Genomic DNA, 15,984 nt, shown 5'->3' on the forward strand with positions numbered 1-15,984 from the left:
CAAGATGTGCTTTCATTTCATTCACTGTAACTGTGTTTTGAAGATGTCGGTGTTAAGAATTAAAGGTAGGACGGAGTCTATTCCTCTCACCGCACCCCTCCCTGCTCCCCCCACACAAGGCAACTAACAGAAAGTTATCTTCAATACATGAATGAAACAGGCGTGTGAGAATTCGAGGAGTCTAGTCAATAGACTAGAGCGAGATGGGAAATTTTGTCAGGTCGCAGCAAGGAAGGATTTATATTTGTAGACCTCAAACTCCTTCTAGAAAGCTAACCGGATTATTTGTACGCGGTTCCCGGGTGAGGCTTTTGCAGGCTGACACGCGGCCAGTATGATGGGTCGGAGGAACTGAGGCTCCTCAAGGGCGCGGATGGCGCCCCCTGGTGGGCGCGTCCTCCGGTGACCAGAACTGGCCGAGGCCGAGCTTCCGCTCTAGGAAAGTGACCCCGGGCTTGGTGTAGGGATCGTCTGCTGGGCAGCCGGGCGGGGGCGGGACCGCTGCTGCCTAGTCTGTTATGCGGTTGCACAGGGCACAGGGGGAAAAGCGGGTTTGTGATCTGAGGGGAAATCTGTGATGACAGGCCCAGGGAGAGCAGAACTAAGCGCACCGCCCGGGGATAGCCTGAGTTGGGGTCATGTATGCATCTGACAACATGTATTTGCAATATCAATATACATCTGGATAATATGTCAACACATACGTATAACGGGCACCAAATAAATTCTTTAAATAAAATAGTCACATTTAAATTTTTAGTCATTCACAAAATCAAATTTAAAATATTAACCTAAATTAAAAGTTCACAACTTAAATTTTCAAAAATTAAATCTAATTAAATTTTCAAAATTTAAATTCTAAAATATTTCAGTTCAATTTCCCAAAATAATTAAAACTTCAAAACTTAATAACATTAAAAAATGAAATTTTTTAAGTTTTAAACTTTAAAAGGTGAGTCATCTCTCAGCCGGAGTCGCATCCAGGTCTCTCAAGTAGAATGCTATTTTCATCGCTAGAAAACACAGAATCTCCCCCAAAATTGTCCTACAAAATTCCCGGAAGAGCCGGCATCAACCCGCTTTTTTAGCTCCTCAACAAAGCGTTCTACCGGGTAGGTTATACACGGAGGATCTGCCTTTTCCGGCTCTGCCTCTCCAACTGTTTGGCTATCCCGAGCTTTGCACCCCGTTCCCACTCTCTAAACCTCATTTCGGACCCGACCCCCCCACTTCTGCCCGCTCCACTCTGCCTTCTCTTGGACCCGCCTGCACCGCCCAGTCCTTTCCTTGCATCAGTCTTCTCTGCCTCAGCCGCGCCCCTTCGCCGCAGGCCGTCGCACACGGTGTGCGTCAGTCGGCTCCGCGCTTTACGGCAGTCGTGCTCGCTGCTATCAGTCAGCATGGAGGCAGAGGAGTCCGAGAAGGCAGCTACGGAGCAAGAGTCGCTGGAAGAGACAGACCAGAAACTAGAGGAGGAGGAAGAGCAGGAGGAATCCGAAGAAGCAGCTCGTGGCAGCAAGAAGCGGGTAGTTCCGGGTATTGTGTACTTGGGCCACATCCCGCCGCGCTTCCGGCCCCTGCACGTCCGCAACCTTCTCAGCGCCTACGGTGAGGTTGGACGCGTTTTTTTTCAGGCGGAGGGTAAGTGCGCAGGCCCTGACGGTGAAGGGAGGAGGGTGATTGACCGGGGGGCGCGCCTGCATGTCCTGTTGCCTCGGCTGCGCGGGGCTGAGGCGCAAGCTGGTAGCGTTTCGCTGGGAGGCGGCGGCGGCGTTTGGGCTGGGGGCTGTTAAGTTGGTGTATGAGGAAGCCGGGGCGGGTGGATGGGGAGGGTGGCTAGCGCAGTACGTCTGATGGTGCCTTAGTTCTCGGATTGTTAACGATTGTGTTTTAATCCCCGCTCTGTCCACCTCTTTTCGGACCCGTTTACTGTTTTGTTAAATGGATACAACCTGAGTAAAAGTCTCAGTGGCCTTTCTACAAAACTGAGCACATCCCTTTGGCATCGCGGCCCAGGTCAATAAACAGTATTTGATCATCCACCTCTCCCAGCCCCTTACAGGCACTAATTGGGGTTGGGGGCTTGTGCAGGTTTTAAATAGTGTTCGGGGCAGGCCACGTTAAGGAGTTGAGATTTGAGGAAAGGATTTAGACAAAGGAAAGGATGGATCTCACAGTTTTCTCATTTTCGAGCAATTACTCTGAGATGGGACCCCAACCAGCAGTTTTATAGAATGGTGTGGCCAGTGGGAGATGTGTTCTTGTGGATGTTGTTTTGGCCTCCTTGACTGTGGCTCTGTTTTTGGTGCGCAGACCGGTTCGTGAGACGCAAGAAGAAGGCAGCAGCGGCCACAGGAGGGAAAAAGCGGTCTTATAGCAAGGACTACACCGAGGGCTGGGTGGAGTTTCGTGACAAGCGTGTAGCAAAGCGCGTGGCAGCCAGTCTACACAACACGCCTATGGGTGCCCGCAGGCGCAGCCCCTTTCGTTATGACTTATGGAACCTTAAGGTGAGGAGATAAGTCTCTCTGACTCACCTCTCATCCTTCCTGCTCTCCAGCCCTGGCCCAAGCACCACCATAGCCTCTTGTTGACCCTGCCCCTCGCCTTCTCTTTGTCTCTGACCTGCCCTGTTTTCATCTTTTCTTGTCTTCCTGCCCACAGTATTTGCACCGTTTCACCTGGTCCCACCTTAGTGAGCATCTTGCCTTTGAGCGCCAGGTGCGGCGGCAGCGCCTTAGAGCGGAGGTTGCTCAGGCCAAGCGTGAAACTGACTTCTATCTTCGAAGTGTGGAGAAGGGACAACGTTTCCTTGCTGCTGATGGGGATCCTGCTCGCCCAGATGGCTCTTGGGCATTTGCCCAGCGTCCTACTGAACAGGAGCTGAGGTCCCGGAAAGCAGCCCGGCCAGGGGGACGTGAACGGGCTCGCCTGGCTACTGCCCAGGACCAGGCCCGCTCCAACCGGGGGCTCCTTGCCAGGATCTTTGGAGCCCCACCACCCTCAGAGAGCACGGAGGGACCCTCCCTCGTCAGAGACTCCTGAGGGGCAGAGAAGCCCCTTTCATCTCCTGGCCCTGCCCTGCTTCCTGTCTACCTCATACTAGAGTGATAATGACTGCCCAGGCACATAATTTTATTGTGTTTCTCAGATCAACAGTCTTGGTGAAGGCTCAGACATGGAGGTTTTGTAGGCTTCCCCTCTCCCCCTGTCTAACTCCTCTATATGCTTGGCTGAGTCACCTAATTCATACTAGCACGATTATGACTATTGCAGATGTCTGTTTTGTTTTGTTTGACTTTTGGCTGCTTGCCTCCAGCTCAGTGGGGTCCCCTAAAAATCCCACTTCCTGACACCAGGAAGGGCCTTATTTGCAACTAGAATGATAATACCTTGTCCAGGAAATCTTGTTCTATTTAGCAACTACAGGAAAGGGCAGCAGCAGCATCCTTTTTATTTAGAAAAAGTTAACAGATACAGGAATTAATAGTGTGGGATTGGGTTGGGAACCACTTTCCAAATGTATTTATAGAAAAGAAAATACGTATTTTCTAAGAAAATACATGTTTATAGAAAAGAAAATACATATATACTGTTTTAGTTTCACGGTTGGGGGTCATTGGGCAATTTTAACTTTCATTTCCTTTTGTTCCATTCACCTTCATTCCGTCTCCTGGTCTTAGAATTCCCCATTTAACCTGGACTTTTTTTCCCTATTTTGTCTATTGAATTTATTAGCCCAGTTTATCAATTAGTTATCTAATTCAGCATTTACTAAGCCACTGTGTGAGGAAACAGTGTCAGTGGGTAATAACACGTGGCCCTTGGCATTAAGAGTCTTATAGGCCACTAGAGTAAGAGACAGAGGCATCATGATACATGCATATAAGCGGTGGAGTGGGGACTGTAGCAGGACATGGAGTGCTCTCATGGTGAACCTGATACATGATCACAGTCTTTAGAAATGGGTCAGACCTTACCAAGGTTTCCAGGTCATTTCTGGAACGTGAACTGGGAGAATGACAGCAGAATCCTGAAAGAGCCTAGTATGCTCCTATAATTGCAAACAGTGCTTCATGAATGGAGTGTTGGGTTGGAACCATTGTAAAGGTGGGCAAAGCCTAGGAGGGGAGTCAGGAACAAATGCCCCACAGATGCTTTTATATGTGTTGGGGCTTAGACAAGATAGGGTTCACAAACAGGCATGCAAAAGCAGCCCTATAGGCTTCAAAGAGTAAGCCACTAAGAGGAACTAAAAACGTAGGTGTCACAATAAACTAAAAATCCAAATACAGTCTCATGTAGATTAAAACTCTGATCATTATCCACGCTGTTAACTTCAGGAAGTAGTAGAGTGTGATTATGGTTATTTGAATTTTGCTTGTGCTGTTTTAGTTTCTTTTTTTAAAATTTTCCCCAGTGTGCCGATTCATGTGTTTTTTTTGGGGGGTGGGTTGGAGTGGATTTATCCACTTTTTAAGCTGTAAAGTACCCCAGCCACATTATGATCTGAACTTGATGGGTGCACTTTATTTGGAAGAATAAAAATGTCCACACAGTAAAGCTTGGTAAAACATTTCCCACAGCCCACATACCTCTCATACTCAGCACACAAACTACATCTCCACTTCTTAGGAACTTGATATCCTTGTTTCTGTGTTCATTTCTTGTGGGTTTGTTTCCTCAGGTCATGATATCAAATCAGCCAAAACAATCCAACATCAGAATTGACAAGCTGGCACATTCACTTATTCAGAATTCCAAGTGCCCATTGCTACCTCTGCTAGCAAGGTGAAGAAGAAACTTATCTTTCCCTCAAGTTGCTAATAGTTAGAAAGTACAACAGAAATACTAGAGTTTAATGAGACTTCTTTGAATTAAGAAAGGAATTGTGTTCCCATGTTGGGCTGTGTTAGGTATCGATTGATGGACTTAACGGTCAGCATCTCAGGCTCCACCTCAAATAGTTATATACAAAGAGCTCACCCCTGCTGCCAGGAAACCTGGGTAAGTCGAAGGCAGAGAGAGGAATGAGAATAAATGGGTGCAAGAAAATTCCCCAGGAGCTTTCATCTTGATTCCCCCACTGAGGGCAGGAAAATGATTTTTTTTTATAGTCACAATTTTATTTTTTACATGAATAATATATAAGCATATGATGTTATCCCCTTATTAAAGCTGAGCTCAGAGATAGGACATAATTTGCCACTTATTTATCTTTTGTTCCCATCATTTTTCCCAAATGCCTTTTCTAGGCATATGATAAATGCTTATTGTATGATGAGTGCTTATTGCATGAATTTTGTGAGTCATAGACACATACTATAGACTAGAGAATGAAGTGTACCTGCAAATATGAGTGGACTTATTTTAACTAAGACCAAGAGTAGCAAACTGGGTGATTTCGGTCATGATCGTGTGATTAGGATCTGATTCAACTTTGTTTCACTCCCAACTGAGAAGCTGGGACTCTGCATTTGATGGCAATAGAGTGGGCTGATTCTTTCCAAGTAGAATGAGGAACGAGTCTCCTGTTAGAGTAAGGAGGCTTTAATAGGGTATGTCTGGGTGCCTTGTGAACTTAGTCCTAAAAACTTAAAAAAAAAATGTTTACAGCCACTTTTTCTCAATTTTCTGTGATTCCTCATGTAACTTTCTCCCTGAAATTTGTCTTGTTATGTTACAGTAGACTTACGAGAGACAAAAACTTTGGTATAAGCCTCAAGGATGTGCTCATGCTCCCTAGGATGGTGAATATGAATTTTAGCAGATTGCTTACAACCTGGTATTAAAACTCCTGCCCTTTTTGAGGGAGTCAGGGGCTGTAATCCCAGCAGATGTGATAATTTTCTACTTTGGTCAATTTTATCTGTTGCTCCCAAGATCACACAGAACTGAGACTGAGTAACAACTCAGCTAGAGGAATGGAAAGAAACGGGTCAGGTCGTGTACTTTATTAGCAGGGCAGAGGTCAGCGTGAAACACACAGGGAAAGACTAAAAGGGGAGGAAGGGACGGGAAGCACTTTAGGAGCCAATCCTCTAAGCAGGAAAGAGTGGCTTCAACCGGTTGCCTCTTGCTGGGAGACCAGCGGGAACCAGCGCGAGGGCTAGACCACACATCCCTGGACACGTCCGAGGGCTCCAGCGAATAAACCGCACGCCACGCAGGTTCCTGCCCACTCATCTCCCAGAGGGACTATTACAGCCTCAGCACAATTTCCTAGACCCCAACGTGATCCAACCCCTGGCCTTGCTCTGGCTTGGAATCTAGAGAGGACTGTATGTATCCATCTGTTGTAAACTCAACCCATTTAGGAATAACTAATTCCACTGTAAAGTTTCTCAGTGAAAACTTTCAGAACAGTTTGCCAAAACACATTTCTTGGGCACACCCAGAAATTTACTCGGAGTAAGTGGAAAATACTTTTGGGGCACTTCCTGTGCATGTATAAATGGATGGCAAAATTGTAACATGCTTTTTAGGGAGCACAGCAGTACAATTTGATGCTCCACTATCCTTTTAACTGCTGTATGGGCTTTCGTTATATGATTATACCATGACATTTTAGCCATACACTAAGTGGGATATTTAGGTTGTCTCCAATTATTGACCATTATAGAAATGCTGTCATAAACATTCCTGTATATGTATCATATTGATGGGTATGGGTTGAATATGTCTGCAAGACAGAATATTAAGATTCTAATTATTGGCTTAAGTGGCATTTACATTGTTATTGGCAGGAACTGTTAAATTGTCCCTCTGATGGGTTGGGACAATGGTGTATGACGGACCTTTCTCCACAGTTTTGCCAACAGTGATGATCAGAATTTTCAGTTAATGTTTTGGTGATTCGTTTTATCTATTAGATGTCCTATTAACACCAAGGCGATTTCTACTGCATATCCAGCACTTCACTGGTATCAGGCACATCATGGCACTCACTGTACATCTGTCAAATGAATGATCACTGGCTGCAGAAGGGATTCCTAAACACAAAACAAGAAATTCAAAGAAAAAGGGGGATATATTTGAAAAAATTATCATTGTAAATATTTTAAAATTAAAATAAGCAGATATAGCTTTAGCTTAAAATATGTTTGCATGTTGTTACTTCTTAAACTTTCTTAGTTTTAGATTAACAGAAAAATTGTGAAGATAGTACAGAGCATTCCCATATACTCTGCACACAATTTCCCCTACGTTAACACCTCACGTTACTATGATGCATTTATTTTTTACAATTAATGAACCAATATTGATACATTATTACAAACCGAAGTCCATACTTTATTCATACTTTCTTAGTTTTTACCTTATGCCCTTTGTCTGTCCCAGGATCCCATCCAGGATACCATATTACCTTCAGTTGTCAAGTCTGCTTAAGCTCCTCTTGGCTGTGACAGTTTCTCAGACTTGTTTTTGATGACCTTGATAGTTCTGAGAAGTACTGGTCAGATATTTTATAGCACATCCTATAATTTGGACTTGTCTAATTTTTTTTCCCTGCTTAGGCAGTGGTTTGGGTGGAAGACCACAGAGATAAAGTGCCATTTTCATCACATCATATCAAAGGTTCTCTCTTTCCAGACTGCATGAATCTCCAGGTCCTCCAAATGACTATATCATATTATGCATATCTTAGTTGTAGACCTCTGGGTAGTTATTTTATCGTGCACATTTTATTAGACTTCTGGGTTTTTACAGTCATATTGAAGACATAAATATTGTCTCATCAACTAGGATAAATGCTATTTAGGGACAAGGAACAAGTCTTGATGTTCTTGGGATATCTTTCTTGTTTTTTAAAAATCTGAATGGTAAAAAGTGAAGACAAATATGCCCCATCCAAACTTAGAATTTTCATTGATTGCACAGCTGAAATGATCTCAGGCGCCTGTTACCTAGCTAACATGCCTGTCCTCTTTGGGACAGTGTGAGCATGGGGGAGAATTCTAAGTTAGAATAAAGATTTTTAAGCATTAAAAAGACAAATTCCAAGGTGTGTTCATTAATTCAGGATTCTTAACATTACACTAGGGATGATACAGACTTTAAACCATCCCTCAGGTCAGTGAGATGGACAAGAACCAAGAGGAGGAAGAAACAAGGGAGGGTCAGCCATGCACCTATCCCTTCCCTGGTCTCCTCTGTCTTCTAAGAAAATTCATGAAAATCAATGCATACTTTGACAACTCAGAAGTCAGCACCTACAATATGTATAAAGGAAACTCCTCATTTCCAGCTGTTAAGTTGAACTGCTTAGGGCTCTGGCCCTTAGGGTGGTAACTCCCACGAGAGGTGCTGTTTCTGAGGGATGGGGCTTCCAGACTAGTTTTCCTTAATAAGGGTCAAAGCTATTAATAAATGATATCTTCCTTCTCTAAACTCTAACTGGACAAAGTCTGTCACAATTAAGTTCCTTCTTGGTATTTTATGTTCAAACATTTCATGTGTGAGTTTCTTCTTCCCAACAAAAGCAAAATGTATAAAATTTTGAACATGAGGAAAATTAAGGGAGAAAAATATGAAAAGAACTTAAGGGAATGTGCACCAGAGAATCCGCTCAAGGTCTTTTATTAACATAATAGACCATTTTTTAAAAAAGGAAACTCTAGTTATCAGGTTTCATTTTATAGACAAAATAAGAACTTCACCGCATCAAGGTCCTAGAGGCTACAGGAAGAATTATTTTTAAAAATACACGGATTAATGTGCTCGCTTCAGCAGCACATACACTAAAATACATGGATTAAATGGTAGAAACAACCCAAATGTCCATCAACAGGTGGATGGATAAATAAAATATGGTACATATATACAATGGAATATTATTCAGCCTTAAAAAGGAATTAAATTCTGATGCAACATGAATAAACCTTGAAAACATTATGCTAAGTAAAATAAGCCAGACAAAAGGACAAATATTGTATGATTCCACTTATCTGAGGTACCTAGATTAGGCAAATTCATAGAGACAGAAAGTAGAATAGGGGTTACCAGGGGCTGGAACAGAGGAGAATGAGTTATTCTTTGATGGGTACAGAGTTTCTATTTGGGATGATGAAAATGTTCTGGAAATGGATAGTTGCACAACATTGTGAATGTACTTAATGTCACTGAACAGTACATTTACACATGGTTAAAATGTTTTAAGTTTTATGTTACATACATTTTGTAATTTTAAAAATGAAGCTTTTTTAATTTTAAAAACTTGTTTACTATGAAATATTTGGGAAATAAACTTATAAACCTTCAACAGACATAATCACCATTATCATTTTAATAAATACATTCTCAGTGTTTTTCTTATATATAACTATGTATCTTAAAATTGAAGTCTTATAGTACATACCATTTTATAACCTGCCTTTTCATTTTAACAATGTATAATGTACATTCCTCAGTGTTAGATATGTACATTTTATATTAATATAAATATGTGATAAGCATTCTTGTATGTATGTTTGCCACGCTGTTTTTCCGGCTTTCTAATGATAAATTCCTTACAATAATTTGAAACAAAATTCAAGAGGATTTGAGCATTGAGGAAAAACTAAGGGAGAAATTCCTTGAAATTTATACCTCTAGAATAAACAGAAGAAAAATGATGAAAAACTGAGAAAATAAATGGGTTTTAAATGTCATGATCTACCATGTAAACAATTCTCAATGATTTACAGTACAGCTATGCCCCAACAGTTGCCCAACTCCAGTGAAATAGTTGTATTCTTAATGTTTTGCTTAAATAGTTTTTTTCTGTATCATAAAATTTAAAAAATTATATAAAATACATAAATTTAAAAAATGAAAATGTTCTCTAACATTCATAAAAACACTATCAACATATTGGCTTAATATTCTCCTAGAATATTTTTCTATGCATATACAAACATACCATTTTTTTACCATAAGGAACTAATGTACATACAATTTTGTAACAGTACTGTTATATGCAATATCTTATATATTACAATGAATATATTTAGGGCATTTTATCAAATGGATTCACCCTAGTTTATTTAGTTTCTTTAACTTAGCATTTGAATTGTTTCCAGTTTTTTGCTATATCACAAGCTGGCTACGAGAAATATCCATGTAAGTATATAGATTTGTGTGAGTATATTTATAGAAACATTCTTAGAGTGAAATTACTGGATTAAAGAATACACCTTAAATGTGAAGCTACTGCTCTTCCTATTTTCAAACCATTTCATGCATAAACTTTGTCTCTCCAATAAGACTAAATATAAAAATATAAAACATTTACACTCATACTAATATAGTAAGTCCTCACTTAATGTTGTCAACAGGTTCTTGGAGACAGTGACTTTAGTGAAATGACATATAACAAAACCAATTTTTTTTTTCTCACCAACGAAAAGATGTCATTTGAGGACCTGTAGTGTATAAAAGTGTCTGTTTTTCCAAACTGTCACCAATATGGCTATTATAATTTATTAAATCTTTGCTAATACAAAACCTTGCCAAAATGGTTTGATTATGCAAAATAATCAAAACAGTTTGCATTACTTTGAATATTAATATGACTGAGTCTCTTCTCAAGTGTATATTGGCCAGATATATTTCCTCAGTGAACTTCCCATTCATACCTTTTCCCATTCTCTTTTAATTATTGAGTTGTAGAACCTCTTTTATATCATGATTAGGAATGCTTATCTATATTATATAATAAGTACACCTCTTTATTTGGTTTGTGGTGTCATTAGATAACAGAAATTTTTAGTTTTTATATTTTAAGTCTGATAAACCTTGCTTTTATAATTACTAACATTGGTATCATGTGAAGAAAAGCCTTCACAACTAAGGATTATTATTTGTTTACTTATCCTAAGTTTTCTTCCACCACAGCCATGACCTTACATTTTAAGATCACATTAAGAAAACATTTAACTCCTTTAGTCTTTGTTTTTAGATTTGGTATGGTAGGAATTTAACGCTATCTCCCCCCATCCTTACTGTTCTAAGAGCATTTTCAAGTAAATAATCCTTTCTTCACCATTGAAATACTAATTTAAAGATAAATAAATCCCAATATAAATCAGTGATCTGTCTCTTGACTTTCTATTTTGTTCTATCTACAGCCTTTAGAGCAAAAATACCCCTCGATTTCTTATTAAGTATGGCAGTGAAATTTTTCCAAGTGGAGAGAGAAGCAAGTTAGAAACCTATATAGGGCAGCCCCAAATGCTTGTTTCTTTTTTTTTTTTGAGACAGAGTCTCACTCTGTTCCCCAGGCTAGAGTGGGTGCTGTGGCATCAGCCTAGCTCACAGCAACCTCAAACTCTTGGGCTCAAGCAATCCTCCTGCCTCAGCCTCCCAACTAGCTGGGACTACAGGCATGCGCCACCATGCCCGGCTAACTTTTTCTATGTATTATTAGTTGTCCAGTTAATTTCTTTCTATTTTTTTAGTAGAGACGGGGTTCTCGCTCTTGCTCCGGCTAGTGTCGAACTTCTGACCTGGAGCGATCCTCCCGCCTTGGCCTCCCAGAGTGCTGGGATTACAGGCGTGAGCCACTGCACCTGGCCCCAAATGCTTGTTTCTTTAGCCACATAGGTCTCTTTCGAGATTAATTTTTGTTACTCTAGGATATTGCTTCTTTACCTGCTCTCTAATTCTTGTAGAAGCTTGAGGTTTATATCTAAACAGGCAAGCTCCCATCAGCTTTAACACTGAAGCTCATCTATACCCTCCCAGGAAGGAGGCAAGTAATAAGACACAAGAAGGAAGCCCTCCCCATCACCACACTACCAGTGACATGGTCCTCTTATGACTTCTGAAGAACAAGTTCATGGAGATGCAAATAACCTCTAAGTGGGCACCAAGTTCCATGTGCTGCCTCTGTCTGATGCTCAAGGAAGCCTGCCAGAATCCAGCCTGGGAACACAGCAGAGTGAAATGAGCATGCTGTAGTCCTGACTCCACCATATGGCCCTTGAAACTGTAACCTAGAATTTTAGTTTCCTCACCATCTGTGAAATGGGGTAACAATTTTCACCCTTCCTGAAGCCACACAACTCCTGAGAATATTAAGTAATATATTATAAAACAGCCTTAGGAAATGTAACACATGATACAAAGAATCACTGTATGAAAGTTGGTTATACAAATTGGGTCATTCTTGTTACACCCAACTAAAATAGAGTCTAGAAACCAGTGGAAAAAAAGCACTCTGGGCACGTAACATTGTTCCAAATATATAATTCTCTGTGAGCTTGGCTACTGAAACTGCTTGTTGTAACCTGAGACCAGTTTTATCTACAGCTGCTGATAAATAATTTAGTAACTTGCTACAACTTTAGGACTAATTTTGCCTATGCCCATCACCTACCAATTAGAACTTGCCAGCTCCCCAAACACTTTTTACTGGTGCCAATGAACTTTCTCAGAGAGCAACATGTAACATTTCTCCTCCTTATAAAACCTCTAACCTTCTCTTTACCACCCAGTCTGTGTGTGTATGGCCTAAATTACAATTCTTTCTTCCCAAATAAAACATTAGAGATTTGTCTCTACATTTCTATTTTGACTTCAACAACTGCAAAATACTAACCATAGGCTCTTAATACTTGGTATAGCCTTAAATACTGTATAGTAGTGCTGTTCAATAGAAATATAATGCAAGCCATATATGTATTTTTACATTTTTCAGTAGCCACATAAAAGGAAACAAAAAGAGGTGAAATTTGGGTAATATATTTTAACACAACATATCCAAAATATCACTGCAACATGCAATCAATATAAAATATTGAGACATTATATTCTGTTTCTTTACTAACCTTCCAAATTCAGTGTGTATTTTACAGGTACAACACATCTCAATTTGGACTAAAATTTCACATGTTCAATAGCCACATGTGGCTAGTTGATACTTTAATAGTGAGTGCAAATATGTAGTTTTAATGCTTATTTTATAGAGTAGAAAATTGAAGTCCAGAGATGTTATGGGACTTTTTTCAAGGTCATCTGGCTTTATTATGGTGGAGCTGGGTTTAGTGTTCTGATCTTTCAACCTATCTGTATTTTAGTTTTGTACTTAGTGTGGTAGAGATTTAACATTCCCCCAACCCCACCAACTTTTACCCTACTAATACCATTTACTGAGTGAACCATCCTTTCTGTACTGATTTAAAATAACACCTTTTAAATATAGCAAAATCCTGCATAAAATGCCAATCAGCCTCCGGACTTTTTATCCTGTTCTGTCTACTATCTTTGGAGGAAAAATAACCTTGATTTTTTGGTTGTATGGCTGTGAACACTTTTCAGTGCTTTTCCATTTAACTTAACATTGTTAGACCAAAAAGGAGATTTGTGTGTGTGGTGGAGGGGAGGGGGCTGTTAATAATATACCTGTAGAAAATTTTACAACTACAGCCCAAAGAGTCAGATCCCAAGCTGGGCATGGTGGTCCCACTGAACTGAGATGGCAGAGATGACGGTTTGAAGTGGCTGAGGCAGCTGTAATCAGTGGGGCAAAGCATCAGAAAGGAGTGCTCTGCACAGAGAGGGTCCCCAGATGTCTGTGTGTAAGTATTCCCCCATATCCTTGGCTGAGGGCTGGGCTCCTAATGAATAAGCGACCACTATGAGGTTGAAAGAAGATCAGAAATCCTGGAGGTCAAAAAGTACCCAGAGATGTTGGAGATCAGGTCCAACCACACCAGAGAAACCTTTTTACGTTCTGTGCATCCAGCCAATAGAAAAAGGAGGCTAAACATCAGAAGTAATGATCACAACTTAGAGTAAGCCTTTCTTCAGATCTGCTTTAACAAAGCCTAAATACAGATCCACAGAAGACACAGTGTTTGGAAATTGAATCCTACCAAGTAAAAGTAGCTTGGCTTTTCCTTACATCCTCCCTAACAGAGAGTAAAACTAAGCTTACATCAATTCCAGGTGATAGTAACTGAACTGCTAAAATAAAAATAGGAAAATTAAAGAACCCAGTGTCTTTATGACATATTATTCACAAAGTCCAGTATAAAATCTTGGGCACCTGACACACAAAGGGATATGATTCATAATCAAGGGGGATAAAGCAATCAATAGAAACAGCCCCAAGATGCCAAAGAGATTGGAACTAGAGGATAGAAACTTTAAGGCAGTTATTATAACTATGTTCAATGACAAAATAAAAATGGCTTTAATAAGTAGACAGGAATCTCATCAGGGAAGCCAAAAAATTTAAAATGAGACAAATTGAGATTCTAGATCTGAAAATAATTAAAAATTTAAAAATTAATAATGTGCTTAACAGAAGACTAGAGATGGCAGAGGAAAGGATAAGTAAACTTTGTAGATAGATCAATAGGAAATATTCAATCAGAAAGACAGGAAAAAAAGAAATTGAAGTAAAAAAAGCACAGAACCTCAGATATATGTAGGACAATATCAAATGTTTTAATTTATGTGTAAATGGAGTCCCAGCAGGAGAAGAGAGAGATAATTTGGCAGAAAAATATTTGGAGAAATAGTAGCTGCACATTTCCAAATTTGATGAAGAACAATGCTTTACAGATCCAAGAAATCAAGCAAACTCCAATCAAGATAAATATAAGGAAAACTACAGCCAGGTATATCATGCAAAACTAGTGAAAACCAAAGTTAAAGAGGGAATTTTGAAAGCAAAAGCAACAAGAGAAAAAAATTACACTAACTACACAAGAAACAATGATAGGTCTGATGGCTGACTTCTTGTCGAAACAATGGAAACAACGGAATACAACGGAACATCTTTAAAATAGTGAAAGAAAAGCTGTCAACCTAGCAAAAACTGTCATTCAAAATGAGGGTGAAATACAGATGTTTTGAGATTAATAAAAGCTGAGATAACTCATTGCCAGCACACTGCACAAAAACAAATGCTAAAAGATATTTGTTAGGCTGAAGAGAAATGAAACTAGATGAAAATTCAGGTCTACAGAAAGGAATGAAGAGACTGGGCAATGACAAATAAATTGACAACATAAAATAATATATATTTGGTTATTATCCCTTTCATTTTTCTTAAAAGGCACTTGACTGTTTACAGAAAAAAATAATATTGTGAAGTGGAGTTTATAAAATAGGGGGGAAAAGGACAACAACAGTACAAAGAGGGAGCAGATGGAATTACACACTTGTATTACATGTATGAAGTGGGCGTGTCAAATATGAGAGGTGGTACAGTACTGTCTCTGTGTGTACTTTAAAGATGCATACTGTTAGCCTTAGAGTAATCACTAAAGAATAATCAAAATAGGTATGGCTAGAACTAATAGAGAAAAAAAGCATAATAATTTTTTTTATTAATCCAAAAGATGGCAGGGAAGAAGGAAAAAAATGGAGAAAAAAACAGAAGAAACATATGAAAAACAAATATGATGGTAAACCTAGTTATTTAAATAATTGCATTCAATGTAAATCACCTATACACTCCAAACAGAAGGCAGAGATTGTCAATGGATAATCAATGATGTTGGTAAAGAATGAGAAAGAAGACAGGGTCTTAAAGAGAAGGTAAAAGGAAGGGGATTCATGATAAAGCCATGGGAATACACTAGGCTTCAGGTAATTAAAAATCCCAACTCAACTGATAAAACAATAAAAAAATGTATTAGTTCACATAACCAGAATCCCCAAAGTAGGACAGATTTCAGATTTGGATGATGATTCAGCAGCCCAGTGATGTCATCAAGACTTATGGTTCCAGGCTGGGCGCGGTGGCTCACACCTGTAATCCTAGCCCTCTGGGAGGCCAAGGCAGGTGGATCGTTTGAGACCAGCCTGAGCAAGAGCGAGACCCCGTCTCTACTAAAAATAGAAAGAAATTATATGGGCAACTAAAAATATATATAGAAAAAATTAGCCAGGCATGGTGGTGCACACCTGTAGTCCCAGATACTCGAGAGGCTGAGGCATGAAGATTGCTTGAGCCCAGGAGTTTGAGGTTGCTGTGAGCTAGGCTGATGC

General features: G+C 39.9%; 1 protein-coding gene across 3 annotated transcripts; it reads left to right on the forward strand.

The window, feature by feature from the left end:
* On the forward strand, window positions 1-4,563 carry ABT1 (activator of basal transcription 1). 3 transcript variants are annotated; one of them, XM_045551987.1, is made up of 5 exons: window positions 4-65; window positions 937-1,112; window positions 1,331-1,641; window positions 2,314-2,510; window positions 2,665-4,563. In XM_045551987.1, the coding sequence occupies exons 3-5, from the start codon at window positions 1,401-1,403 to the stop codon at window positions 3,043-3,045; spliced, it is 819 nt and encodes a 272-aa protein (XP_045407943.1). In that variant the 5' UTR covers window positions 4-65; window positions 937-1,112; window positions 1,331-1,400; the 3' UTR covers window positions 3,046-4,563. The 3 variants fall into 3 exon arrangements, with proteins under 3 accessions (XP_045407944.1, XP_045407943.1, XP_045407942.1); XM_045551988.1 differs by having other exon boundaries at window positions 1-65; window positions 937-1,608; XM_045551986.1 differs by having other exon boundaries at window positions 937-1,641.
* The last annotated feature ends 11,421 nt before the right edge of the window (window positions 4,564-15,984 follow it).

This window comes from Lemur catta, chromosome 5, assembly GCF_020740605.2.
Source record: "Lemur catta isolate mLemCat1 chromosome 5, mLemCat1.pri, whole genome shotgun sequence".
Classification (NCBI taxonomy): domain Eukaryota; kingdom Metazoa; phylum Chordata; class Mammalia; order Primates; family Lemuridae; genus Lemur; species Lemur catta.